Raw genomic sequence first — 24,262 nt, forward strand, 5'->3', positions numbered from 1 at the left:
AAGTGTGGCAGACGGGGAGGAGCCGAGCAAGGCCTGCTTGGGAGCCCACCCTCTGTGCCCCACTGTTGTGGCCCAATTAGAATTTGTTTACCCAAATGCTCACTATTTCTCACCTACCTGTGCATTGCCTACATTCCCTTTGACCTCCCAGTCCCCTGCTTCCCCTTCCTTAGCCCAGAACTGCCCCATTTGTCCTTGGGTTCCCTATTCTTATGGAACTCCCATATGTACACATGTAATAAACTTGGCTGTTTTCCCCTATTAATCTCTCTTGTATCAATTAAAAAAAAAATCCTCACCTGAGAATATTGAATTTAGAGAGAGGAAGGTAGAGAGAGAACAGCTATGTGAGAGGGAAACATCAATTGGCTGCCTCTCCTACACACCCCAACAGGGACCCAACCTGCAACCTAGATGTGTGTCCTGATCCAGGAATCGAACCCGTGACCTTTTCGCATACAGGATGATGCTTCAGCCAACTGAGCAACACCAGCCAGGGCTCTCTCTTGTCAGTTTAATTCTTAGGCAGGCCAGTCGGAAAAACTAAGAAGGAAAAAAGCAGAAGTTCCCCCTCCCTTCAATATCAACCTACTTGTATTTGCGTACATTTAGCAAAACGACATGTGAAAGTATTACCTACAAAGAAGTGGGCTTTACAGTCAGGCAAAGGTCTATATGAAATTCATTTTCTTTCATCCAGTGCCTATGCCTTCTTATCTTGATTCAAATGAAACGTTGTGAAAACATTCTCTTTTAGCAGCCCAAAGCACTGAGCAAGTGCAGGATATGGTCAATCGATGTAGTAGTAAAAGCAAGCCTTTTAATAAATTAACTTTATTCTTACTCTAACCTCTTATTTATTTCTGCTAATTTCATTCTTTATTCGTCATTTCTGTAGAGGAAGAAAGTTATAAGTGCTGTGCACCGTACTATACAAATAAATGATTGCTGGAGCCTTAACAGCCTCTCATTAGCAGCTATTTGGAAAGCACCTTGAGGGATAACATTCTGAAGCTTTAGCTCAAACTTAATCACCCAACAATCTTGTTGAACCAGATTCTTGGTTCAGTAGATTTGTGTGGAGCCCAACAATTTGTAGTGCTAAGAAGCCCCCAGGTGATGGTGATGGTGATGGTGGTGATGTTATCCAGATAAAATTTCCACCAGCACTGGATTAAAGCATAGCACAGAGGCAAGACTCAAAGTAGAAGGCCATTTTACAATGAGATTAGCTTAAACGAGGACTCAACACAAAACATCTTATTTGAATATGCTAAAATTAAGGCCTAATTTATGTTGGGATCAGAACGCCTTGGTTTTAGATTTATACCTGTTCTGTATTTAATCATATGGTTTCCAGGCTAGTTAGTACCGTATTTTTTGGACCATAAGACGCACTTTTTTTCCCCCAGAAGTGGGGGGAAAAAGTCCCTGCGTCTTATGGTCCAAATATAGCCTACACATATACTGTAAAAAAAAAGTTTTTTTTACTTGCCCGGCTCTGTGTGGTCTCTGTGTGCTTGCCCAGCTCTAAAATAGTTCTAAATGCTGCTGTTTACTTTACAGGGTTGATTACATGTGTTTATGACTGTGATGTTGGGTTTTAATGCACATAAAATATTTTAGGACTCTATTTGTTTCAGAATCTTTTTTTCTTCATTTCCCTTCTCTAAAAACTGGTGCGTCTTATGGTCCAGTGCATCTTATGGTCCGAAAAATACGGTATATAGTAAGTCGAAGTATTGCTGTGAAATATAACCACTATTCTTGAAACTATATATTGTAGACTAAAAGAGGCCACATACTAACCTGATAAACTCAGGGAAGGCTTGCAAAGATGGCCTTACAAACTCAGAGACCTAAAGTAACCACTGATAGGTCCTCCCTTCCTCCAACTGATGGACGGAGCATGACGTAAATTGCACCTGCAGCAGGGCATTCCTGAGCACTGAACCACCAATCAGCACCTGCCAAATACCCTAAGCCCCCCATTCCTAAGTTCCTAGGTCCCTAATCATGTGCCTTACATGAAACCACCAATCAGCGTGTGCTGAGTGCCCTAAGCCCCGTCCCCTCTCTTTTCTTCCCTTAAAAGGTGCCTGCACCCCGGCCCTCGCTCTCTTTCTCCTCTGGAAGCAGCCGGCGGTGGTACTCTTCTCTTCAATAAAGCCTATGTCCTGGCATCCCGGTCTCTGGCCCCCTCTGTTTCCTCTTTCAACCACAAAGGGTGGTCTGAAATGAAAACCTTTTTACTAAAAGCGGTTTATGGCAGGTAATCATGTCTTCGGCCAGCATCTTCCCTGACAAAAGTCCATCTGTACCTTCACTGAGAATGTCTATTGTGTCTTTTTGCATCTACAATAACATATCCTTGGAATGTCAAAGTAATTTTCCTTTTTCTGGGCCCCTCAATGCACAGGCACCATTCGGTGGAAACCACAAAACCCCTCATTGTTACTGAGCTCATTGCTGACTGGTAATTATCCTGTGGACCTACTAAAGTAGAAGATGTATGTATCTATCATTTTATTATTTTCAACTAACCCCAGGGTTTCCCACTTTGCTTTTTCCCACCTCCCTAATCTATCACTAATGGATTTCATGTAACCCACTTACGTCTCCTCTTTTGATTATAATGTATAAAATATGGTGCAAAACTAGCATTCTCTGGAGCATTAGCTCAATCCGTTGAGATTTTGCTTCCCAGCAGCTGTCGACAGTTTGGCTCAAATAAACTCACAAGAATACACTTATAAGAGTGTTTCTTATGCTGACAATATACAATTGCTTAAGATGGAAAGGATAATTTTCTGTCATTTCACTTGTATAGAAAGTCTGAATTCTTTTGTTAGACATGCATTGAGCTGCCTTCTGATTGAAATCTGATCTGTGACTCCAAGAGAGAAATTTCTTAAAGCAACGCACATGAGATGCCTCAACACTTCTTCTGTTGTGTCTTTATAAAATACTGCACTTTCAAGTTGCTAATTAAAGAAGCAATATTTAAAAATAATAATAATCTGGAGCAAAAATGTAGGAATAAGAAATCCCACAACATGCTATGCAATCTGTAAGAAATTCATTCTAATGCCCTTAAACAAAATTCTTACCTGCATAAGCTGCTGCTTCAATTTCTGTATTTCTGAAATGTTCAGCTCACTGAATAAGTCAGACACCGGGTGCAGAGACTCTCCTTTCCTCAGAGTGGGAGTCCGATAGTCTCCATTCAGTTTCACCAGAGGCCCGTGGATGTGCCCGTTCATTTTGTCGTCATTGTTCGGCTCGCTCCCGTCCTCCGCAAACTTGAGTCCGTCCACGGAGATGCTGAGGTGGTTGTCGTTGAGGGTGATGTACTGGGACAGCTCCTTCCGCAAGTTGTTCTTTTGCTCCCTTTCATTCTTCAGGGTCTCCAGGGCTTCCTCCAGTTGGTGCTCGGAGATCTCTTTCAACCGGATGGCGTCCTCCAGCTGGCTGTTCAGCAGCACCGTCTCCTCCTCAAACCGCTTAATCTCGTGCTTTAAGCCTTCGTATTCAACCTGGATTAGATAGGACAGAGAAGATTCATAAAACTAAAATTTGCGTCTTACAAAACTGCCATTAGACACTCTAGTGGACCTAATCATTAAAAAAAAAAATCAAAACATTTGTCTACAAAATATGTCTATAAATACACAGTCTATTAGTGTATATCCTTACGGTAACACAGGATGGGTTTTTTTAGAAATTACATATCAAGATAAATTCTTAGCAGAGATGAAAATGTATTCTGTGTTTGGATTTCTTTTATAAGGTCCAATGGTCAAAAGGGGCATGGCTGGCCGAAACCGGTTTGGCTCAGTGGATAGAGCAATAGCCTGGGGACTGAAAGGTACCGGGTTCAATTCCGGTCAAGGGCACATACCTTGGTTGCAGGCACATCCCCAGTGGGGGGGGGGGTGCAAGAGGCAGCTGGTCGATGTATCTCTCTCATAGACGTTTCTAACTCTCTATCCCTCTCAATTCCTCTCTGTGTAAAATCAATAAAATATATTTTTTTAAAAGGGGGGGGCGGGGGCGGGCATGGCTGGCCTAATAAATTAGGGATTTTTTTCTTTAGTGATTGTTTATGAGACTATTCACAACCAAGATTTCATCATCACTATTACTTGGTTTTCTTTAATTATTAATAATGAAGTAATTTTTATACCCAGAGATAAATTAGTTAAAAAGATCACAATAGCCGAAACCGGTTTGGCTCAGTGGATAGAGCGTCGGCCTGTGGACTGAAGGATCCCGGGTTCAATTCCAGTCAAGGGCATGTACTTTGGTTGCAGACACATTCCCAGTAGGGGGTGTGCAAGAGGCAGCTGATCAATGAGTCTCTCTCATCGATGTTTCTAACTCTCTATCCCTCTCTCTTCCTCTCTGTAAACAATCAATAAAATATATTTTATAAATAAATAAATAAATAAATAAATAAAAGATCACAATAAAACATAATTTCAATAAAAATGTTTAAGGGTAAGATGAGGAAGCAAAAAAATATTTTTATGTGCTTAAGGATAGAATCTGGAATAACTATCATGCAAGTATATATATATATATATATATATATATATATATATGTATATATATATATATATATATATATATACATACACACACACACACACACACCTATATACATACATATATATGATATTGTTATCAGTGTAATATTATTTTGAATTATATCAAATAAGAGCCTGCTGGAACACCCTCTTGGTCATGAAAGCGCAGAGAAAAAGATTTCTACCCTAAACCAACATTCCTTTCTTGGGGCCTTTTCCATGGCACTTATCATGGGCACTTTTTAAAAAATATTTTATCTCCACACTATATTGTAATCTCCTCAGAAAGGGGAAAGACTTTTTATGCACCAAGGTGTCCTTCCTAATGCTTCAGTGTTTGCTTGTAGTGTTTTAACAGAATTCTGCTCTACAATAAGTTGCTGAATAAACTATTGTGGATAAAAAAAATTAATAGAAAAAGTAATATAATAAAGTCATTATAATATGAGGTACTAATATTACCTATGTGTTTAGTTTTAAAAAATTTTTTGGTTTATATTAGTTTAAACTTGTATTTAAAAAAAAAAAACACAACTTTTAAAAACTAAAATATAGGGATCACAGACCATTATCACTTTCATACATTTCTAATTCTCCCCCATCCCCACAATCCTTCTTCACATAACCTCAATGGCTTGACTTGCAAAGGTTAGGATAACAGTTTTCAATATAGTTTCAGTTAGGATGTAGGTTTGGCTGATGTAACAGAGGCCTAAATAAGAGCGATTTAGTTGAGATAAGAGTTTGTTTCCCTATCATGTAACAATATGGGAGTTGTCAATCAAGGACCAGTAGAAATCTCTGCTCCATGAGGTCAGCCAGGAACCAGGCTCCTCCTAGCTTATTGCGATACCTCTCATTGGTCCAGATGGTCCAGGTGGCTTGCCATTTTGATTATTTTCCAAGCAGTGGGACAAGGTAAGGGGCATGCCTTCTCCCTTTAAGGACCTGTCTCAAAGGTTGTCCATATCACTTCCCATATCCCACTGGCCAGGACTAGTCATATGACACTTGGTTGCAAGGGAGGTGACGAATATACTTTTTACTCTGGGTAGATTATGACCAGTTAAAAACTGGATACAATATCAGGAGAAGGAATAATAGATACTGATGGACAACCAACACTTACTGCTATACGGAGTCACTGGAATTTCACAGGTCCATGTATTTTTGTAAATAAAGTTTTACTGAAACACAGTCACGCTCTTTTGTTTACATATTGTCTATGGCTGCTTTTCAAACTACAAGAACAAAAGTGCAGTGGTTGCAGGAGAGACTGTATCGCCTGCAAAACCTAATGAACATATTTACTATCCGGCCCTTAAAGAAAAAGTTTGTCGACTCCTGTGCTTGATGACATTAATTTAGTGTTTTGTAGATTTTTTTAAATTCTGTGATTTGTATTCAATTGATAGGAGACTTCCTATGAGACCTGATCTCTTTCCATTTGGGCAGCTTTACTCACTCCACTCACTGGTTCAAACTCCTGATATTTACCCAGATATTTTTGTCTTTCTCTGCTTAGGTGAAGGCTAACATCAGAAAACTCTTATTTATCCTTCAAGATCCAAATCAGGAATCTAACCCTAACTCCGGTCTTTGTTGACCTGCTCAGGCTGACAGCTCACTCCATGGTGCCATCGTTGCAAGGAAGCATCAGATAATCAGAGCCCCAGCAAACTGTATCAACCAAGAAACAGGGTGAGAAGGCACTTAAAAATTGGTGTCCAATATTTTAAAAACAGCATCAAAGTAGTTACCATGAGGGAAAAAAAAATCAGTATTTTGTTGGGATTCCTTATAGCAAGTTCACAGTTGAGTAGCTCTTTTTATTTTTTATTACATGGGGGTTGGGAATAGGTAGCATAACCTTTTCAAAGTCAGAAACTTTAAAGATCTTAATGTGGCCCTGTATTGCCAAACCTAACATATAGCTTTAATATGCAACTACATAAATGGCTGAGTTTATGACCTGCCTTCCTTCCTGGGACTATACGTTCTCTGAGCCAGTGACCACATCTTTGTCCTTAAAAAAGTATATGGCTTTATAGAAAAATACCCTGGAAACACTGGTTCACTGAAGTCAAACTGAATTGAATAACAGTTCCCTAGGTCTCTTATGATATTATTGCCTGATATATCAATAGAAATATATCCCTGGACGAAATGTTTTTCATAATAGACATAAATTGAATTATTAATTTTAACAAGTAGATAACACATATTTGAGTGCTTTAGTTCAATATGTGAGATGTTAGGGAAATGAAATTCATTTTCCCCCTCCTCTCACCATTATGTTTCTAAAAATTAAAACTAATATAATTTCCTGCCCTATGTCAAACAATTGTTTTAATACTGCAACCAGGCAAATTTTCCTATCCCTCAGCTCTGCTACCAATAATAGGACGAGGCATGAAAAACTTAGCTGCTTACAGGGGCTGCTCACTCCTGGAAGAGGAGACCCAACTCACACAGCTTCCTCAAAACTCATGTCAAGATGCTCACTCTGTTGTACTTTCCAACTCAAAGCTATTGTTATAAACTCAGTCTGTCCCGACCATTTGCCACCTGGCAAAACCCTAAAATCCTACAAACACTCTTCCCTAACACTCCCATTTTGAGACATTATTAAGGTTTTGTCGAGGTGGCTTCTTTTACAAGAGGTCTAAAAATCAGCTTTGCTTCATCAGTGGATTTTTTTGACAATTGCCTTGACCGCTTTTTATCGTTGCTGCTTTTCCTATGCTTCACTTAAAAAAAAAAAAAAAAAAAAAAAAGCATATTAGGTGGAAAATGCATTCAGAATGCTTTCATTTGGTACACAGAACCAAATCAGCACATGGAGGGATGTGGCTCAAGTTTGCAGTCATTTGTTGATGATGTTCTATATATTTCATATTTAAGACCACATATAAAAATTGGTTTGGTGAATTATAATTTCCTCGCTGAGTGAATGTAACAGAGACTTACAAACAATTTATTCTTTCTGCCAGCAGGTATTTATTTAATACCTTCCACAGGCCAGGCTCTATTCTAGGTGAGGTGCTATATCATAGTGGAGGGAGAAATGGAAAATAAACAAACTAATACATAAAAACTATAAAGGAGCCAGTCAATGAAAGAGAAACACCACATGACCTCACTTATTTATGGATAATAAAGAACATTGTAAACTGATGAACCAAAAGATAGATGTAGAGACAGTAAAGCAACAAGCAGACTGTCAAATTACAGCGGGGAGGGGAGGGAGATCTGGGGGAGATAAGAGATCAACCGAAGGACTTGTATACATGCATATAAGTACAACCAATGGACACAAAACTCTGGGGAGGAAGGGTATGTATGGGAGGGGGGAGGCAATGGTAAAATATGTACACAGATAATAATTTAATAAGAAAATTTAAAAAAGGACAAAAAAACTATAAAGGAAATGAAAAGTGCTATTTTAACAATATTTTAAAAAAGAAAATAACCCTTAAGGAAAATGGAACTTCAGAAGGAAAGAATCTTCTAGTTCTTTGAACTAAGTCTTATATAATGCTAACAGCTTTGCTGCTGAGAGAAACATCAAACCAGGCTGGAGAGTGTATTTTGTATAGAGAGCTGCAGTTTAAAGCAACAATCAGTTCAATTTTGAGGTTGAAAGTCAACCATCATCATCTGTTTGGGGGAAAAATATGTGGCATAAATTATTATACTTAATATTTCATTAATTATATACTGAGTTTATATTAGATGCTATAAATAAAGGCCAACAGTAGGAGACAAAAACCAAACCAGTGTTTCCTTAATTCAAAGAGACTTGTGACGTGACAGTACATCCTCTGTCAGGGAATAAGCAAGAATGGCCCTTTGTAAGGAAAATTATTTCAAAGTCATGAACTAGACCACCTGTGTCAAACACAAGGCCCGCGGGCCAAATCCAGCCCGCCAGGCCTTGCAATGTGGCCCGCACCGCGCTGTCATCACTGCACTACGCTGTCAGTTTATGACATTGTCAGTTTATGACTGTTCAGTAAACCATTCGGCCCGCGATTTAGGCTGGATTTTAGATTTTGGCCCCTTCTCTGATTGAGTTCAACACCCCTAAACTAGACACTTCATTGGGAAATTGTCATATTGCATCTAGAAAATAAAATTAAAGAGATGTTTACATTGTCCTATTTGTTTTTTGTTTTTTTTCTTCTTCAAACTTCTGAGTTAAGCATTCTATTCCCACGTTTCAATTACCAGTGGAAGGGCCCGGGTAAACTGTAAACAGCAATCTGCCAGACTGCTTTAACAAACTCCCACCAAAACGGCCTCTGGGTTAATGAGGACTCATAGGATACCTTGGCAGTCTTTCAAGAATACGTAATCCTGGCCTAAATTAACCTCCTGAGTAAATGAGTCTGCCACATGCAGTGATGGGAGGTCCCACAGCACGGCTCTGGGCGCACTGCTGCCTGTGCAGAGAGCACTGGGGAGTTTTAGGAATCAAACAATGACTGCTTTAAATATTTGCACTCAAAGGCAGGGAGTGTTGGGGGGAGGGGGAGAAAGAGACCAACTGAAGGACTTGTATGCATGCATATAAGCACAACAAATGGACACAAGACACTGGGTGGGGGGTAGGGGGGATGAGGGCATGCGACAGGGGATAGGGGAGGCTGGGGGAAGGTCAATGGGGGGGGGAGAGATATATGTACTACTATATGTGATATTTTAAACAATAAAAAATATTTAAAATATTTGCACTTCAAGTATATTTGCTGTAAAGCCTTTACATACTTCATGAGTGACCAAAATACAAACAAAAAAATAACAACAACAAAAAAAAACAGATCACAAAAAATAGCCTTCTTATTTTAAGAAGTTTATGAGAAGCATAGTTTCTAAAAAATTATTTGAAGTCTAATTTTCTCCACTGTGAGCTCAATGACCACAGTCAAATCAAGAGCTGGAACGTCCATGGTATTGAGAGCCCTCTGCATGCGCACGTGCGCTCACATACACACAGTGATTCAGACTTAAAAGGGAGGGAATAAGATAAGATCACATGGTGACATCCTGGTAACCCCTTTTTCATGATCTGAAGTCGATCCTGCACTCCTTGGAAGACATCTTGTTCCCCTACATTCCAAAAATGGGGGAAATGGCAATGATCAGAAATCAAATTGCAATTGTATCAATACCCGGATTTTTTTTCCCTCTGGATATTGCCTTTCTTCTCTTAACCCCTGTATCTATCAAAAGCCATAATAGTTTGGGATCGAGCTACCAACTTGAGTAGAAAGAAGAAGTAGAAGCATACATCTGGGCTGGCCTTTAAGTCTACTGAGGGCAAGAATGCTATTCTAGCCATAACCGGTTTGGCTCAGTGGATAGAGCGTCTGCCTACGGACTCAAGGATCCTGGGTTCCATTCCGGTCAAGAGCATGTACCTTGGCTGCAGGCACATCCCCAGTGGGGAGTGTGCAGAAGGCAGCTGATCAATGTTTCTCTCTCATGGATGCTTCTAATTCTCTATCCCTCTCATTTCTTCTCTGTAAAAAATCAATAAAATAAATCTTTCTTTTTTTTTTTTTTTAAAGAATGCTATTCTATGGATTTCATATCTTTCTAGCCTAGCACAGCACCTGGTATTTAGTGTGTTGACCTGAACTGAGAGGTTACAATAGCATTTAGATCAGAATTGAAGTTGTGGCTGAAGAAGCACTCTGAAAAGATCTTTAATATATTATACAATCCAGCTTCACTTAATTACTTGATAAAATTGTATTCATAAATAAATTCTTCTAAAATTACAGGTTCAAGAGTGCTATAGCTAATAAAGGAAAATTAAACATTTAAGCTAAGCCTTACTACCAAAAAAAATTATTTAAACATACACATGCCATCTGTTTAGTCAGGTTACAGCTGAAAAAAGAAATCAGGCATTTTCTTTTTCTTATAATTCTGTTCTTACTGCTTTCTATTTCTTAATCCATTTCCTTATATAATGCAAATGTCATTTTCAGAAAGAGAGAGAGAGAGAGAGCGAGAAGAAGAAGAGAGAGAGGATTGGTGGGAGACCTTAAGTTTGTAAAATACAAAACAAGCTTATGATCAGGTTTTTAATAAGTTGTCAGGTTAAGTTATTATAATACATATGATTTATTCCTGAAATAAATGAACATAGAGCTAAAGTATAAACTAAGATTTTTCTTACCCAATGAAACTTTACTGTAAATCATACAACTTCTAGGTTTGCCTTCTAAATCTTAGCTAAAATAGAAGAATTGGGAAATTTCTTAGCTAAAATAGAAGCACTGGGAAATTTCAACACATAAATATTGTAGGGAGATTAAGGCTTATTTTGACAGGTTCCTAACAAAGAAATAAAGAGAAGATTTAACCTTAATGGTCCAAAGACGTGGTCCATCTGGAGTGTAACCAAATAACTTCTTAAATCTTACCTGGTTCTGTTTTAACGTGGACACAAGTTTCTGCAATGTGATATTTTCTTCTTCCAGTTCAGTGTAGTCCTGAAGGAGTCGAGCCTCTCGGAATTTATATTCTCGAATTTCATCCTTCATCCGTATTCTCTGCAGCTCCACCATTTCATTGTTCTGAAACGATACAATAAAGCATCAATACAAACCCTTCTTATTCTAGGTATGAAATGTAACGTCTGGGCAGTAAATACTCATGTGCCATTTAATAATGGCAATAGATGCTGAGAAATTTGTTTCCTGGCGATTTCTTTATGGCATGAGCATCAGAGAGTGCATTCACACAAACCTAGACGGTCTAGCCTACAACACACCAAGGCTCTATGGTACAGCCTATTGCTCCTAGGCTACAAGCCTATACAGCATGCTACTGCACTGCACAAAAACAGCACAAGAATAAATAAAACAGCAGAAAATTATTCAAAGAGACACAGTAAATACAAGATGTATTTATTTTATAAAGGAAGTTACAAAATGTTTTTTGTTGCTGCCGACATGGCATACTGTCTTAGAGCAAACTTTTTTTTATATAAGTAGGAAGAGTACATATACTCTAAAATAATGATTAAAAGCATAGTATAGTAAACACATAAATCAGTATAATAGTCATTTACTATCATTATTGAGTATTATGTATTATACATAATTGTATGTGTTACACTTTTATGTGATTGGCGATACAGTAGGCTTGTTTATACCAGCATCCCCACACACATGTGAGTAATGTGTTGTCCTACTATGTTAGGACAGCTCTGATGTCACTAGGTGATAGGAATATTTTTTAATTCTAATTTTTTTAACCCAAGGACATGGTTTTTAAAATTTTATTTGAGAGAGAGAGAGAAAAGGGAAGGGGTAAGAAAGAGAGGGAGAAACACTGATGTGAGAAACATCCATCAGTTGCCTCTCCTAAGTGCCCTGACTGGGATTGAACCTGCAATCTAGTTACATGCCCTGACTGGGAATTGAATCCCCAGCCTTTGGTGGACAGATGACGTTCCAACCAATTGAGCCCTCCGGCCAGGGCAGCGATGGTAATTTTTAAGCTCTATTATAACCTTATAGAACCACTGTACGTATGTGGTCCATCGCTGAGCAAAACATTGTTATGTGGCACATAACGGTACCATAATTTCAAAGCAAAGACGGCACTTCAAAATGCCTGCAAAAACTGAGATATGGTAAGAAGATATTGATCACAAAGTAACAGGTACTGCTAATACCACTGAGGTTTGTTGTCTACATTCAAGCAGAAGAAAACGCTAAGTTTCAGTCTGAGTTCAGTGAAAATAGGTAATTATTGTTTCCACCCACATTTCCCATCCTGAATTCTGTCCACAGTCACCAAGGACCCCGATTAGGAAACTCTTCTGTTTCTACGTGTCTCTTAGGTCTCAGTTCAAATGTCACCTCCTCAGAGAGGCTTCCCTGAAGAGCTAATATAAAACAGCTCCCTCTTTACTCACCATCACCCTATGGTTTATTTTATAGATCAGCATCTCACATGGAGTAGGCACTCAAAAAACAATGGTTTTGGGAAGGGTGCTGGAGCAGGGTGGAGGGGATCAATGGAGGACATCTGGAATACTTTCAACAATAAAAATAAATTTTTAAAAAACCCAAACTCATCTTAATTCCACCATCCAGAGAGAACACTGTTAATGCTTTAATCTGTATCCCTTAACACATCTTGTCTATACATATCTGTACATATGTTTAAGAAATGAATATTACCAAGTAAAGATATTTTACAGCCTATTTTCTCACTCAGTAAATTGCATAACTCCTTCCAAGTTAAAAAAAAAAAAAAAAGTAATACTAATTGTTGAGGGAATAGTGTGGCACTAATCATTACTTGAAATTGGTTCTTTACTTACTGTTTACACTTTTTATATTTACTAAATTTCCTTTTCATCTGACTATAATAAACCTTTCTGTGTTGTTCATCGATGTGTTCTAATTTCTGGCACATTTTAGGCCCTCAGATTGATGGGATGGAAAACAAAACAATAAGCAAATTGTTCAACACAAAATTTTAAAAGAATATTATTGCATGGATGACGGTATTCTGTCTTGCATTGTTTCAGAGTGTGGAACAAAGGGGAAATAACACACCTTGAACTGAAATATGCCTAAGTAACTAGATGTTTAATTCTTCTTCACTACATAGTCTAGTGACGTGGGGACAGAAACATTACTTTATTCCCTGCTCCCTGGACAATGCTTTGAGCATACATGCTCAAAATATACGATAAAACATGGTCAAGTTTGGCGATAAAGCCAAATTATAAAACTTCATTAAATTATTTTATTTTGCAAAAACATGAAACCTTGATATTTTTATACTTCTCAAAAGATCAACTATAACTGAGTAATATATAGTTTTCCTTATTGATGTGTATAACAACATGAGGAAGCCTGATAAATTGGATGCCAGTAATTTATATAAAATTATAAAGAAAATGTTAAGATACAAGAGATTCTGTAAAATGTGTGTACACTGTAAAAAATGTAATGACCCGAGGCCCAGTTTGTATATACTGAGAATTAACCATAAAATCTTATATAGTAAGATAGTAAATGTCAAGATAATTTTAAGACCACGGCAAAGCTAATGAGGATCTCTAACCAATAACTCATAAAATAGCTAATGGAACTCCTGATGCTAATTAAGGAAAATCTTGGCTGGGAAACTGGTTAAGTTGAAAGGCTTGCTAGCAATAAAACACAGGTAAGACCCAGCGAGAAAGAAAACTAGTCTTATTTATTTTGCCAGAAATCCTTGTTTTGATTGCCAAAGATTAAATTCTATGGGCTATATTCTTTGCTTCCATAATAAACTTAAAAGATTGCTACTGTTGTTTTGTGCACAGCTCATGATATTTATCTCCCTCGATTTTTTTCTTACGGGGATACGATGGTGCTGAACTCTACTAAAGCAATTCCATGAAGAAAAACGAAGGTGAGAAAAACAAAGCATGAGAGAAAGGGGAGACAAGGGCACAACCAGGGATGGCGTTAGCCTTTGCCTTTCCCCTCCAGTGACCTGAGTCTCAGCTTTTCCTCAGGGGAGCGGGGATTAACCTGAAATGTGTGGGACAGACTGGACTCATTATTTTCATGGCACCTGAGCATAGCAGCATTCTTAACATTTCACTTTAATGAACATGGAAAGGATTTCCTTCTGTGGGAATCATAAATTCCCTCCACTATTGTCAAGAAGAAAATATCAACGTGAACACTTATTACCACACACCAGAGTAATGTATCAAAAATAATCAAACCTTCCAGTTCTATGGCTCTTCGTCTTTTATAAATTAACTAAAGGCTTGATGACCAAAATTTGTGCAAGAGTAGGCCTTCCTTTCTTCTGCTGCTGACACCATCTTCCCTCTGGCACCCAGGACCCGGGCTTCCCTCACAGCCCTGGCTCAGTCAGGAAGATGGTCCAGAAGGTTGTCCAGAAGGAAATCAAGGAGGTCATCCGGAAGGACGTCTGGTCTAATTAGCATCTTATGCTTTTATCATTATAGATTGTATTCATTGCCACAGGAGATCTTAAAAATAGTTTGTGTGAGGTAAGTGACTGACGTTCCAGTTTACTCATCTGTAAAAATTGGGCATCCTAATCCTTAATATATGGTCACTGTGAGGACTTAATGATAACACATGGGGATGTGAGCAGGGGTGCGAGACACAGATAATTTATCATCACCGAACAAGTGCTGCTGCAAAGATCCCCACCAAAGAGCTGAGTGACCAGTACTCCTGGGGGCAGTAGAGAAAGCTTTATAAAGGAAGTTACATTTGAGCTGAACCTTGAAGGGCGAGCAGTTAACTACATGGATGAAGAGGCGGATAGACTTTCCAGCCAGAGGTCAACTTTTGCACAAAAGCGGAGTCAGATTTGTGGGGAGGGCAGTGCTACACTCCCCAACAGTCAGAACGAACATTTCCTGGGGGCACCAGCAAAGCTGGAGCGCTGCCAGAGAGGAAAGAGAGGAATTCAGAAAGATCTAGAAAAGTGCTCATTACTTTCAGTTTATGCCTAAGTGTGGGTGATTTCCTACAATAAAACATTAAATTACTGATTAGTGCTGTAAACCTGTGAGACACTGGGAGGGACCAAAATGTGTTCGGTGCTTGGAACCTTCAAAGGTCTTGACTCGGCTGTGGCTCAGGAATTATGCAGTCTCGTGTCAATGGAACAAAGAACTTGAGACAGATTCTGCAGGAAATTCTATGTTAAACAAAGCAATGTGGGGAACTGGGAAAATCTTTTAAGTGAAGCAGCCGTGTGATTCTGTAGGGGGATGGGGCGGGAGCTATAAGAAGAAAGAGCCCCAGAGAATAAGTGAAGTTGGCTCTGTAACAGCCCAAAGCAAAGGATGATGAGGAATGCGGAGGAACAGCTCAGTTAGATGGAAAAGGACTTGGTCATTGATTGATGTGATAATAAACAAATAAACAAGCAAACAAATAAAAACAGTACAGTAAACACAAACACACACACACACACACACACACACACACACACACACCCCAATGACCTAAATAAGGATCAAAGTGCCTGAATAGAGTAGTAAGAAAAAGAGAAATTTTCCAAGGAGTGAATGTGAGAGCAAGTGATGTCCCTATAAATAATGATAATACTAATTTGGATTAGTCAAACCAGGAATTTCTGGACCTGTGAGTGGATAAAGGCAGACAGCTGCTCAGGTCCCAGCGGAGAAAGCTGGAGAGAGGAAAGGACCAGCTTTCTCACTCTCTCCCAGAAAGCTGCCACTGCCAGGGAATTCAGGCAGCTCAAGAATATTTATTTTCCTTCATTTGCCCCCAAATTAACGCTTCTCTTGTGGAAGAGAGGAGCCGACAATAATTCTCCTTGCCCCTCCCTCCCAGGACTACTCTGCACTGGGATGTTTGACGCGGGCAGTGCTGTGGGCTCCACAGTTAGTCAGGACTCGAGAGCCACCAATGAAGAAAACATATATCCAGAGCACCGTATCCTCAGCATTGGCAGATGCCACCCAGACTTAATAATTGGGCGATCACTAGAAAAACAGACAGGGCAAGTTTGAAGTGTGGCTTAAAACAAACATGCCCAGCAAGAAAAAAGAAATATAGAGATTTGTGATGGCTGGGAAAAAGTAATAAAGGAGAGAATTATGACTGCGGGAAAGCATTTTCCACAGTGTTCTGAAGTTGAGTAGTTCTAAGCGGGATAACGAGAAGTCACTCAAACATAAGTTTGGGCTCTGGCCAGGTGGCTCAGTTGGTTGGATGTCATCCCATGAACTGAAAGGTTGCCAGTTCAATTCTCAGTCAGGGCACTTACCTAGGCCTGGGCACATACGTGTTATTTCGCTCTCTCTATTTCTCTCTCGCTCTCTCTCTTCCCTTTCCCCTCTCTCTAAAATCAGTAAAATATATTCTCAGGTGAGGATTAAAAAACAAACAAACAAACAAAAAAAACCCCAAAGCATAAATTTGAAAAATATTAGGTTAAATACAGTTACATATTTCTTTGTTGTTCTCAGAGCCCTTAATGTGCTAGCATGCACTGAGACTATGTCAGAGGAAGGCATGGTATGCAGCGTATGCTCAAGTTATTTAACCACAAGACCTCTGCCTTTTTTAAGGAGCCTTCTGAACAATGCACAGACCAAAGCATCAGGAAATGCTATTCTGAGACAATAGAAAAGGACAGTAAGCCACCACGGATCCTTACAGCCCAACTGCAGATCCTTCCCACAGGCCAGGGCTGAATGGACCATCAGATTTAAATAATGGCACACAAAAAAAGCAGAAGGGGGGGGGGGGGAGAGAGAGAGAGAGAGAGGGAGAGAGAGAGAGAGAGAGAAGGCTGAAACAAGACGATCAGCTCCTGTGTGGCAAGGAGCAAGTGACTATACAAGAGTAACAAAGCTATGATGAAACCAAGATTCTGTAACTCTTCCTGTGAGGTATATGCAAATCTTGCTCTGAAAAACGTGGCACCACAAAGGGTTAACTATCCTGGACTGAATCTGAAGCAATACAGGCGTCTCTCCCGTGGGATAACCGCCCCCATTAGAAGTCAGGGACCAGTCCATTTCACAAGCAGTTCACATTTCAGTGCCTCATTTCAAACATTTATCATTAGCAAAATCTTGACAGCCATATAAAATCTGCCCTTTTATTGCACGTACACATTTGTGGTAAATGGCACAAAATAAATAATACATGACTGATTTTCTTATACCCCATCTATAGCTTTTCCTTCTTCACTAAAATAACAACAACAAATAAAACCCAGATATTATTCTAAGTTTGAAGAATAAGAGTTTAACAAACATTTACATTGCATCTTAGTTGGGTGGAACATGTGTTTCATAGGGAAGCTTTTTGTGTAAGATGTTTTTGGCATCAACTTTATTAAGATATAACCCGCATAATTATAATTCACCCGTTTAAAATGTACATTTCAATGGTTTTTGATATAGTCAGAGTTGTGACAGTCAGCATAATTAATTTCTGAGCATATTTATCATCTTGAAAAAAAATTATGTACCTTTTAGCTATTGTCCCCCCTCCCCACGGCCTCATTCCCTCAACTATTAATCTACTTTCTACTTGCTTATGCTGGACATTTATGTAAATGGAATCATACGATATGTGGTCTTTTGAGACTAAGATTTTACACAGTTCTGTTACTGCTGACAAAATATCTTTGTTTTTTGAAGTCTATAGACAGATTTACTGCAGCCAGAAGCATGTTTCACACTATTAGCAGCAAAGTACTGCATTGTGCTGGCATTGATCCAGCACACATCAGATCCAGTAATCGCGATATTATGTTTCACAAGCACAGTCATTTAAGCACATTCACTCAATGGGCTGCAAGTTATTCTTTTTTTTTATCAATAAAAAATGTGGCTTTGTGAGTTGGTGTGGTAGCATAAATACACTGATTGTTTTGGAATGAGCTTTTGTTTGTATAAAATGGTAGGATTTTTCTGTTTTCTATAATCCTTGAAGTCAGGAAACCAAGATCACTTCCCAAAATAGTCTAGTTGCTTCTTGCTTGATCTTTCTTAAATTTGCTTGATTTTTCTTTTTTAAATGTCTCATTTATTACTTTAAAGATGCAAAATACCATAATGAATGGTGGAATGAAAGATTTCTGATAGTATCTCACTATAACTATGAACATACATGCTAATCTGATTACACAATTACTCTAATAACTCATTAAATAAAAAGGGAAATTTAGGTACTACACTAAATAGATTTAAAATCTACATTGTGCAATAAATATGAAATTCCAGAAATAATTTGATCTCTAGCCAATCCTCCTTTCGCCTCAGCTGCACAGATTTTATTGTGACCTTGCTTTAAAGAATGATCTAACCCAAGAGATAAATAGCACCAACAGATACATAGCACTCAGAAATCCTTCATCATGATAAGTAATTTTAGTTTCCACCAGTGTGGGAAGACAATATATATAGATTTTTATTGAGAGGAGGCATTGTAAAAGGAAAAGAAGCGAACAGAAACAGAAGTAATGGCATGCATTAAAGTGACTGTTTAAAAATGGAAGTAAACATTGAGAGAAAAAAATGTAGAGGGATGAGAAAGGAGTGGGGATTGAAGATCACAAAATGCAAGGTGAGTACCTACCATCAGGATGAAAAGGCTGAACAGAAAGGGGAAATTAATATAATTTACAACTTGCTTTGGAATGTAGAAGTTAACCCCTCAAGAGACTGAGGGTTATTAGAGACACTATTTTGTTTATACTTTGGATACATACGTACAGTGGGTACATATAGCAGATGCTAACTGATTAAGCTTTTACAGGATATCTGGCAGGTCTGACCTCACTGTTTTTGTTGCTCCTTTTGTCTTGAAATAAGTGGAAACCGAACTTTGGAATCACCTAAAGAAAGGAATTTTGTTGTGACAGGAGTGATAAGATGAGATACAGGGGAAGACCTAGATAGTGAAATTTGGAAGCTATAAGGTCCAAGTGAGAAGTAAACAGTATTAGCAAAGGACAGGGACTACTGGGTAACCTTGCAGTTCACTTGTGGTGAAAGGAAGCTCTAACCCCTGGACGTCTGTGACTGGCCCTGGGTCAGGACAAGGATGAAATAATCTAACTAGTGACTTATAAAGTACTCTTAAGGTTAAAATTCCATGACACACACTCTACTAGTTTGTTTATATTATTTGTAGGAAATGTACAGGTTGATAATTGATACTTGGCTTCTTAGATTATACTAGAGGTCCAGTGCACAAAATTCATACACGAAGTGGGGGGTGGGGGGTCATTCAGCCCTGCCTGTGCCCTCTCATAGTCTGGGACCCCTTGGGATGTCCACCTGCCAGCTTAGGCCCAATCCCCATGGAGTGTGCCTAAACCAGCAGTCAGACATCCCTGTTGCAGTCTGGGACCCCGCACTCCTTACCGCCTGCCTGTTTGCTGCTCTTTACCACTCGACTTGCTCCTCCTTGGTGCTGCTGCAGAGGCGGGAGAGGCTCCTGCCGCCACCTCTGTACTCGCCAGCCATGTGTCCGGCTTTTGGCTGAGTGGCACTCCTCCTGAGGGAACGCATTCACCGCAGGGGTTAGCTCCTACATTGAGAGTCTGCCCCCTGGTAGTCAGTGAGCATCATAGCAATTGGTTGTTCTGCTGTCTGGTCAATTTGCATATTGGGCTTTTATTATATACGATTGTCTAATTTAGCCATATGAACAGTGGGGTACACAAAGACTTGTAAACTTGAGTCTTGGATTTCCTGCGAATTGGTATCTTGCATGTGTCTTAGTGGTTCACAACCTGGACACAAAGCATATATCATGAAGACAGGAAAGAGATCTGGAAGAGCTTCTGGAGATTGGAGACCTCTCTCCATTGCCTGTTTTTTTTCTCCCACTGCACCACATGCCTCTGTTTATCACAGCTGAGGCGGAGCAGCATGTACCTCCCCAGAATATGCCCCTCTGGCATGTGGGTTATTTCAAGCTGCAGACAATTGAGGTCTAGCACACTCAGGAAGAGCCCTTGACCTCCCCTTAACTGTCTAGAAGAATGCAGGTAGTTAGACTGGACCAGCAGGAGAGCTATTTTCAGAGATAACTTTTTATATCAGAAAGACTTACCACCCTAGCTGGTTTGGCTCAGTGGACAGAGCTTTGGCCTGAGGACTGAAGTGTCCCGGGTTCGATTCCAGTCAAGGGCACATGCCAAGGTTGCAAGCTCTGTCCCCAGTGGGACAGGAGGCAGCTGATCAATGATTCTCTCTCATCATGGATGTTTCTATCTCTCTCTCCCTTCCTCTCTGAAATCAATAATATATATATATATATATATATATATATATATATATATATATATATATATATATATATGAAAGAAAGACTTACCTGCATGGCATGGCAACAGTGTTTACCAAGCATTTGTTCTTCTCACCATCCTGTGAATTGCCTTCCTCCCCTCTTAGCTCAGGATGGGACATAAGCCTCAATTACCTGACTTCTGGGGAATCTCATATTTTTGTTGATTTCAGAGAGGAAGGGAGAGGGAGAGGGAGAGAGAGAAACATCAATGGTAAGAGAGGATCACCAATTGGCTGCCTCCTGCACACTCCACACTGGGGATCAAGCCTACAATCCGGGCATGTACCCTGACCGGGAATGGAACTGTGACCTCCTGGTTCATAGGTCAACGCTCAACAATGAGCTTACTCTGGCTGGGCTAGAGAGAGCTCTAAGTTTTGACTCAGGCCACCCAGATCCCTAAGTCTGAGCTATTGTGTATCATTAAGACATCCAGACTCAGATGATGAGGCAGAAAGGCAAAGAAAACAGACTGAGAGGGAAAGAATAAAATAAACAAGGAGAAAAATGAAAAAGTTCTCTGCAAAATGAATTCCTCATTTTCTGGGCCTCCAATCTCTGGAGGAGGCAGGGAGTACTCTGAAAAGAGAGAGTGAAAGGGTCGTAGCTTTAAGCTCTGACTACAGTCTTATTTGGCTCAAAGGAAAGGAGAAAACGGAGTGTTTGGGGATGAGAACAAGCTTTACCTCCTTGCAGCCCCAGAGTGCCACACAGGCGCTCAAAGGAGGGCTCCCTTCCCCCAGGCCTGGGAAAGAACTTTAGAAAGCGTGAGTGAGTCCTCTTTTGGCACCTGCCCCTGGGGGCTCCTCAGCCCGAGCTGCACTGTTGAGAGACATGAAGGCTTCCGGCTGGTGAGCAACTGGTGTCTATGCTGTTCTGGAAGACCCCGCTGACCACACTTCACACACAGGGTCCCTCTCAGCTGGCAGAGTAAAGAAGCTTTTACAGCAAATAGAGTCTAATAAGCAGGCCTTTCATAAACAGACAAAGGCCAGTGATGCATTTTCCCCTGCCCTGAATTTCAATTAGTATCGTAGGCAACAAAATGACTAATTGAGAAATGACTGCAGTTAGCCTGTGGGCCAAGGCCAAAGAAATATTATAAAATAGATACATTAAGAATCTCTATTAGCTAGATGGACCCTCAGTGGGAGGGTGGAGGAATATTACATAAGAATATTCTGTCAGAGTTTTTAATATTTTTAAAAATCCTTCAGTGTTTTGCTTTAAACCCCCTGATAATCATCTTTTTGCTTTAAAGTATTTAACATTTTAGTGAATTAAATAGTAAGATACAATACGTTCCTGTCCGGCATTTAATTAAAGGAGATGTGAGATCTCTTTGATTCTTTGATGGTACTTCATTTATTTAATTTCCTCTGTATCCAACTTGTATACACTTTTAGTGGAGCTCACATTCTCCAGAAACAATTAAATTAATGGACTTTTGAAATATGAGTTTTTCAGTGAGCCAGAGCTGCTTTTTGAAAAGAATCAGCCATAACACAAATATAGTATCAATTATATTTAGATATTCATGATATATTATTTATTGCTGTTTATATATGAAAATGTAAGCAATGATATCTTAATCACAATGTTAAATGAACATGTCTGGGTAAATTTTAAGCAAACGTAAAATTAAACAGTATTTTATTTTTTTAATCAAAGAGAACAATTTTAGCATATATTCTGAATGAGCTATTGATCAGTGTCTCAGTCATAGGATTTATGGTGAAAACAGGAGGCAAAGAGAGATAAAAAGTCCATTTTGTTTCAGGGGCCATTAATAATTTAGTTTTGTTCTAAGATTTTTCTTTGACATCAATTTCCATGAAAAGTGCCAAATTCTGGGAAGGTGGATAACAGGCTAAATCCACTCCAGGCCAGTTATAAGGGAAGTGAAGTGTGGCTTAAGTATTTTTGTATGCCCTTCTGAGAACTTCTGTCCCTTTTTACAGCCCTATTTCCTCTCCTTCCTTCTACATACTCTTCAATCTGATACCCCATTACTCTATCATGACCCCAAATACTAATGCCAGCTTCTGTTGCTCAGAATCTAGCATGACATAGTCCATTATTTGACCATTGTCCTCCTCACCACAATTCCTTCTGCATCAATTGTCCACGCTGAAAATAACTTATTCTTTCCCACCATATTATATCTCCACCAGGTCCTGATAAGTGCCTGCTACTCACCTCCTAAGTTCACTAATGTAGTGAATGGCCAATACTGCTTTCCTAATATACCTCTGTAATATGTATTCTCTTATTACTAAGGTTGTCCAGAAGTGACAATGCCATAATTAAAGGACCAATTTCTCTAATAATGGACTTAGAAGAATTTTGGCATAGTAGTTGGGGAGAGATGTTTTTTCCTGTATTGGATCAAGAAATTTAATTTTATTTCATTATGTTCTAAATTAAATATGTATTACTCACTGTGAAGAAAAAAAAAAACAGGAGGCAAGTTCAAAGTGTTATAAAACAGAGAATTTAAATTTTCAGCTATAAAACTGTTAGAAATAATAAAATGATGCACTAAATATTTACCTATCTTTGGTGAAATATTTTTCTATAATTTTTTTCTTTCTGAAAATTTTGAAATTAAAACACTAAGTTTAGACTAGTAAAAATGCTTTTTGCATATAGAGTATAGCCTGTTAAACTACTCATCTTATAGTTTCTATATAATACTCAGGTCTGAAGAAGAACATGCTCTAAGTTTTCATAGTCTAAGAAAACAATTTACATTAAAAAAAACAAAACAAAAAAAAACTCCTACTATTAAAGTCTGGGAGGACAGCATTCATATTTATATTCTTTTTTTTTTTTTTAAAAAATCACAGCAACATTTACTTTAAGTACAAAATATTATGTATTCATAAATTTATTTCCAATATTATACTTTAAGTAAATCTGCCTTTCTAATATGATGTTTAATATTAATATACAGTACTATTTAAATATAATGACATTAATTCAAGGGGAAAAGGAATAAATAATGGCTACTGGGTGTCGTAAACATATTGATAGACAGCAGCATCAACAGCACATGAAAACTTCTTAAAAATGAAAATTCTCAAGCCCTACCCCAGACCTAAGAAATCGGAGAAACCCCAGCAATCTGTTTTAACAAGCTCTTCTTGCGCACACTAAGTTTGAGAACCACTGGTCCAAATAAGAAAAATCAACTTTCAACAGCTTAAGTTCATCCAGAAAACAGATGCTCATAATAGGATGCTCTGTTAGCTATTCAATGACATCAACTGTCTAGAAATTACGAATAAATAAATAAGATAGACAAACAATGGAACAAAATGAAGAACCTAGAAACAGACTCACATTGACATTAAGACTTAATAAACAACAGAGATATCATTGGAGATCAGTGCCACAAAGATAGGTTAGAAGAAATTATTCTGGAACTAGAGAAGTGGTGCATGAAATTCCGGCCCCCTTTCAGTCTGGGAGCCCTCGGAGGATGTCCCACTTCCAGCAGTCGGACATCCTTGGCGCTGCCATGGAGGCGCTGCCATGGAGGTGCTCACCAGCCCTGAGCTCGGCTTCTGGTTGAGCGGTGCTCCCCCTGTTGGAGTGCACTGACCACCAGGGGGCAGCTGGTGCATTGAGCGTCTGCACCCTGGTGGTCAGTGCACGTTATAGTGACAGGTTGTTCCGCTGTTTGGTCAATTTGCATATTAGCCTTTTATTATATGGAATATATTTAAGACTGTGCAGCAGAGAATCCTATATAACAAAAGGCCAGCGACCATAAGCATATCGATTGAAATGACCGCTCAACCAGTTGCC

At 39.0% G+C, this 24,262-nt stretch overlaps 1 protein-coding gene across 7 annotated transcripts in view; it reads right to left on the minus strand.

Annotated features, from left to right (window-relative positions):
* Positions 1–24,262, minus strand: part of BICD1 (BICD cargo adaptor 1) — a gene marked incomplete at its 5' end in the record, with an annotated part of 189,234 nt that overhangs the window by 62,502 nt on the left and 102,470 nt on the right. For all 7 annotated transcript variants that reach the window (XR_014794512.1, XM_084877852.1, XM_084877851.1 and 4 more), the window contains 2 exons: positions 3,111–3,536; positions 11,027–11,179. Coding sequence is in view for 6 of the 7 variants with exons in the window: in XM_084877852.1 (XP_084733978.1) it covers positions 3,111–3,536; positions 11,027–11,179 (579 nt within the window). The remainder of the gene's footprint in view (positions 1–3,110; positions 3,537–11,026; positions 11,180–24,262) is intronic.

The sequence above is a fragment of the Pipistrellus hanaki genome (assembly GCF_964339955.1).
Source record: "Pipistrellus hanaki genome assembly, chromosome: 3".
NCBI classification, from domain to species: Eukaryota; Metazoa; Chordata; class Mammalia; order Chiroptera; family Vespertilionidae; genus Pipistrellus; species Pipistrellus hanaki.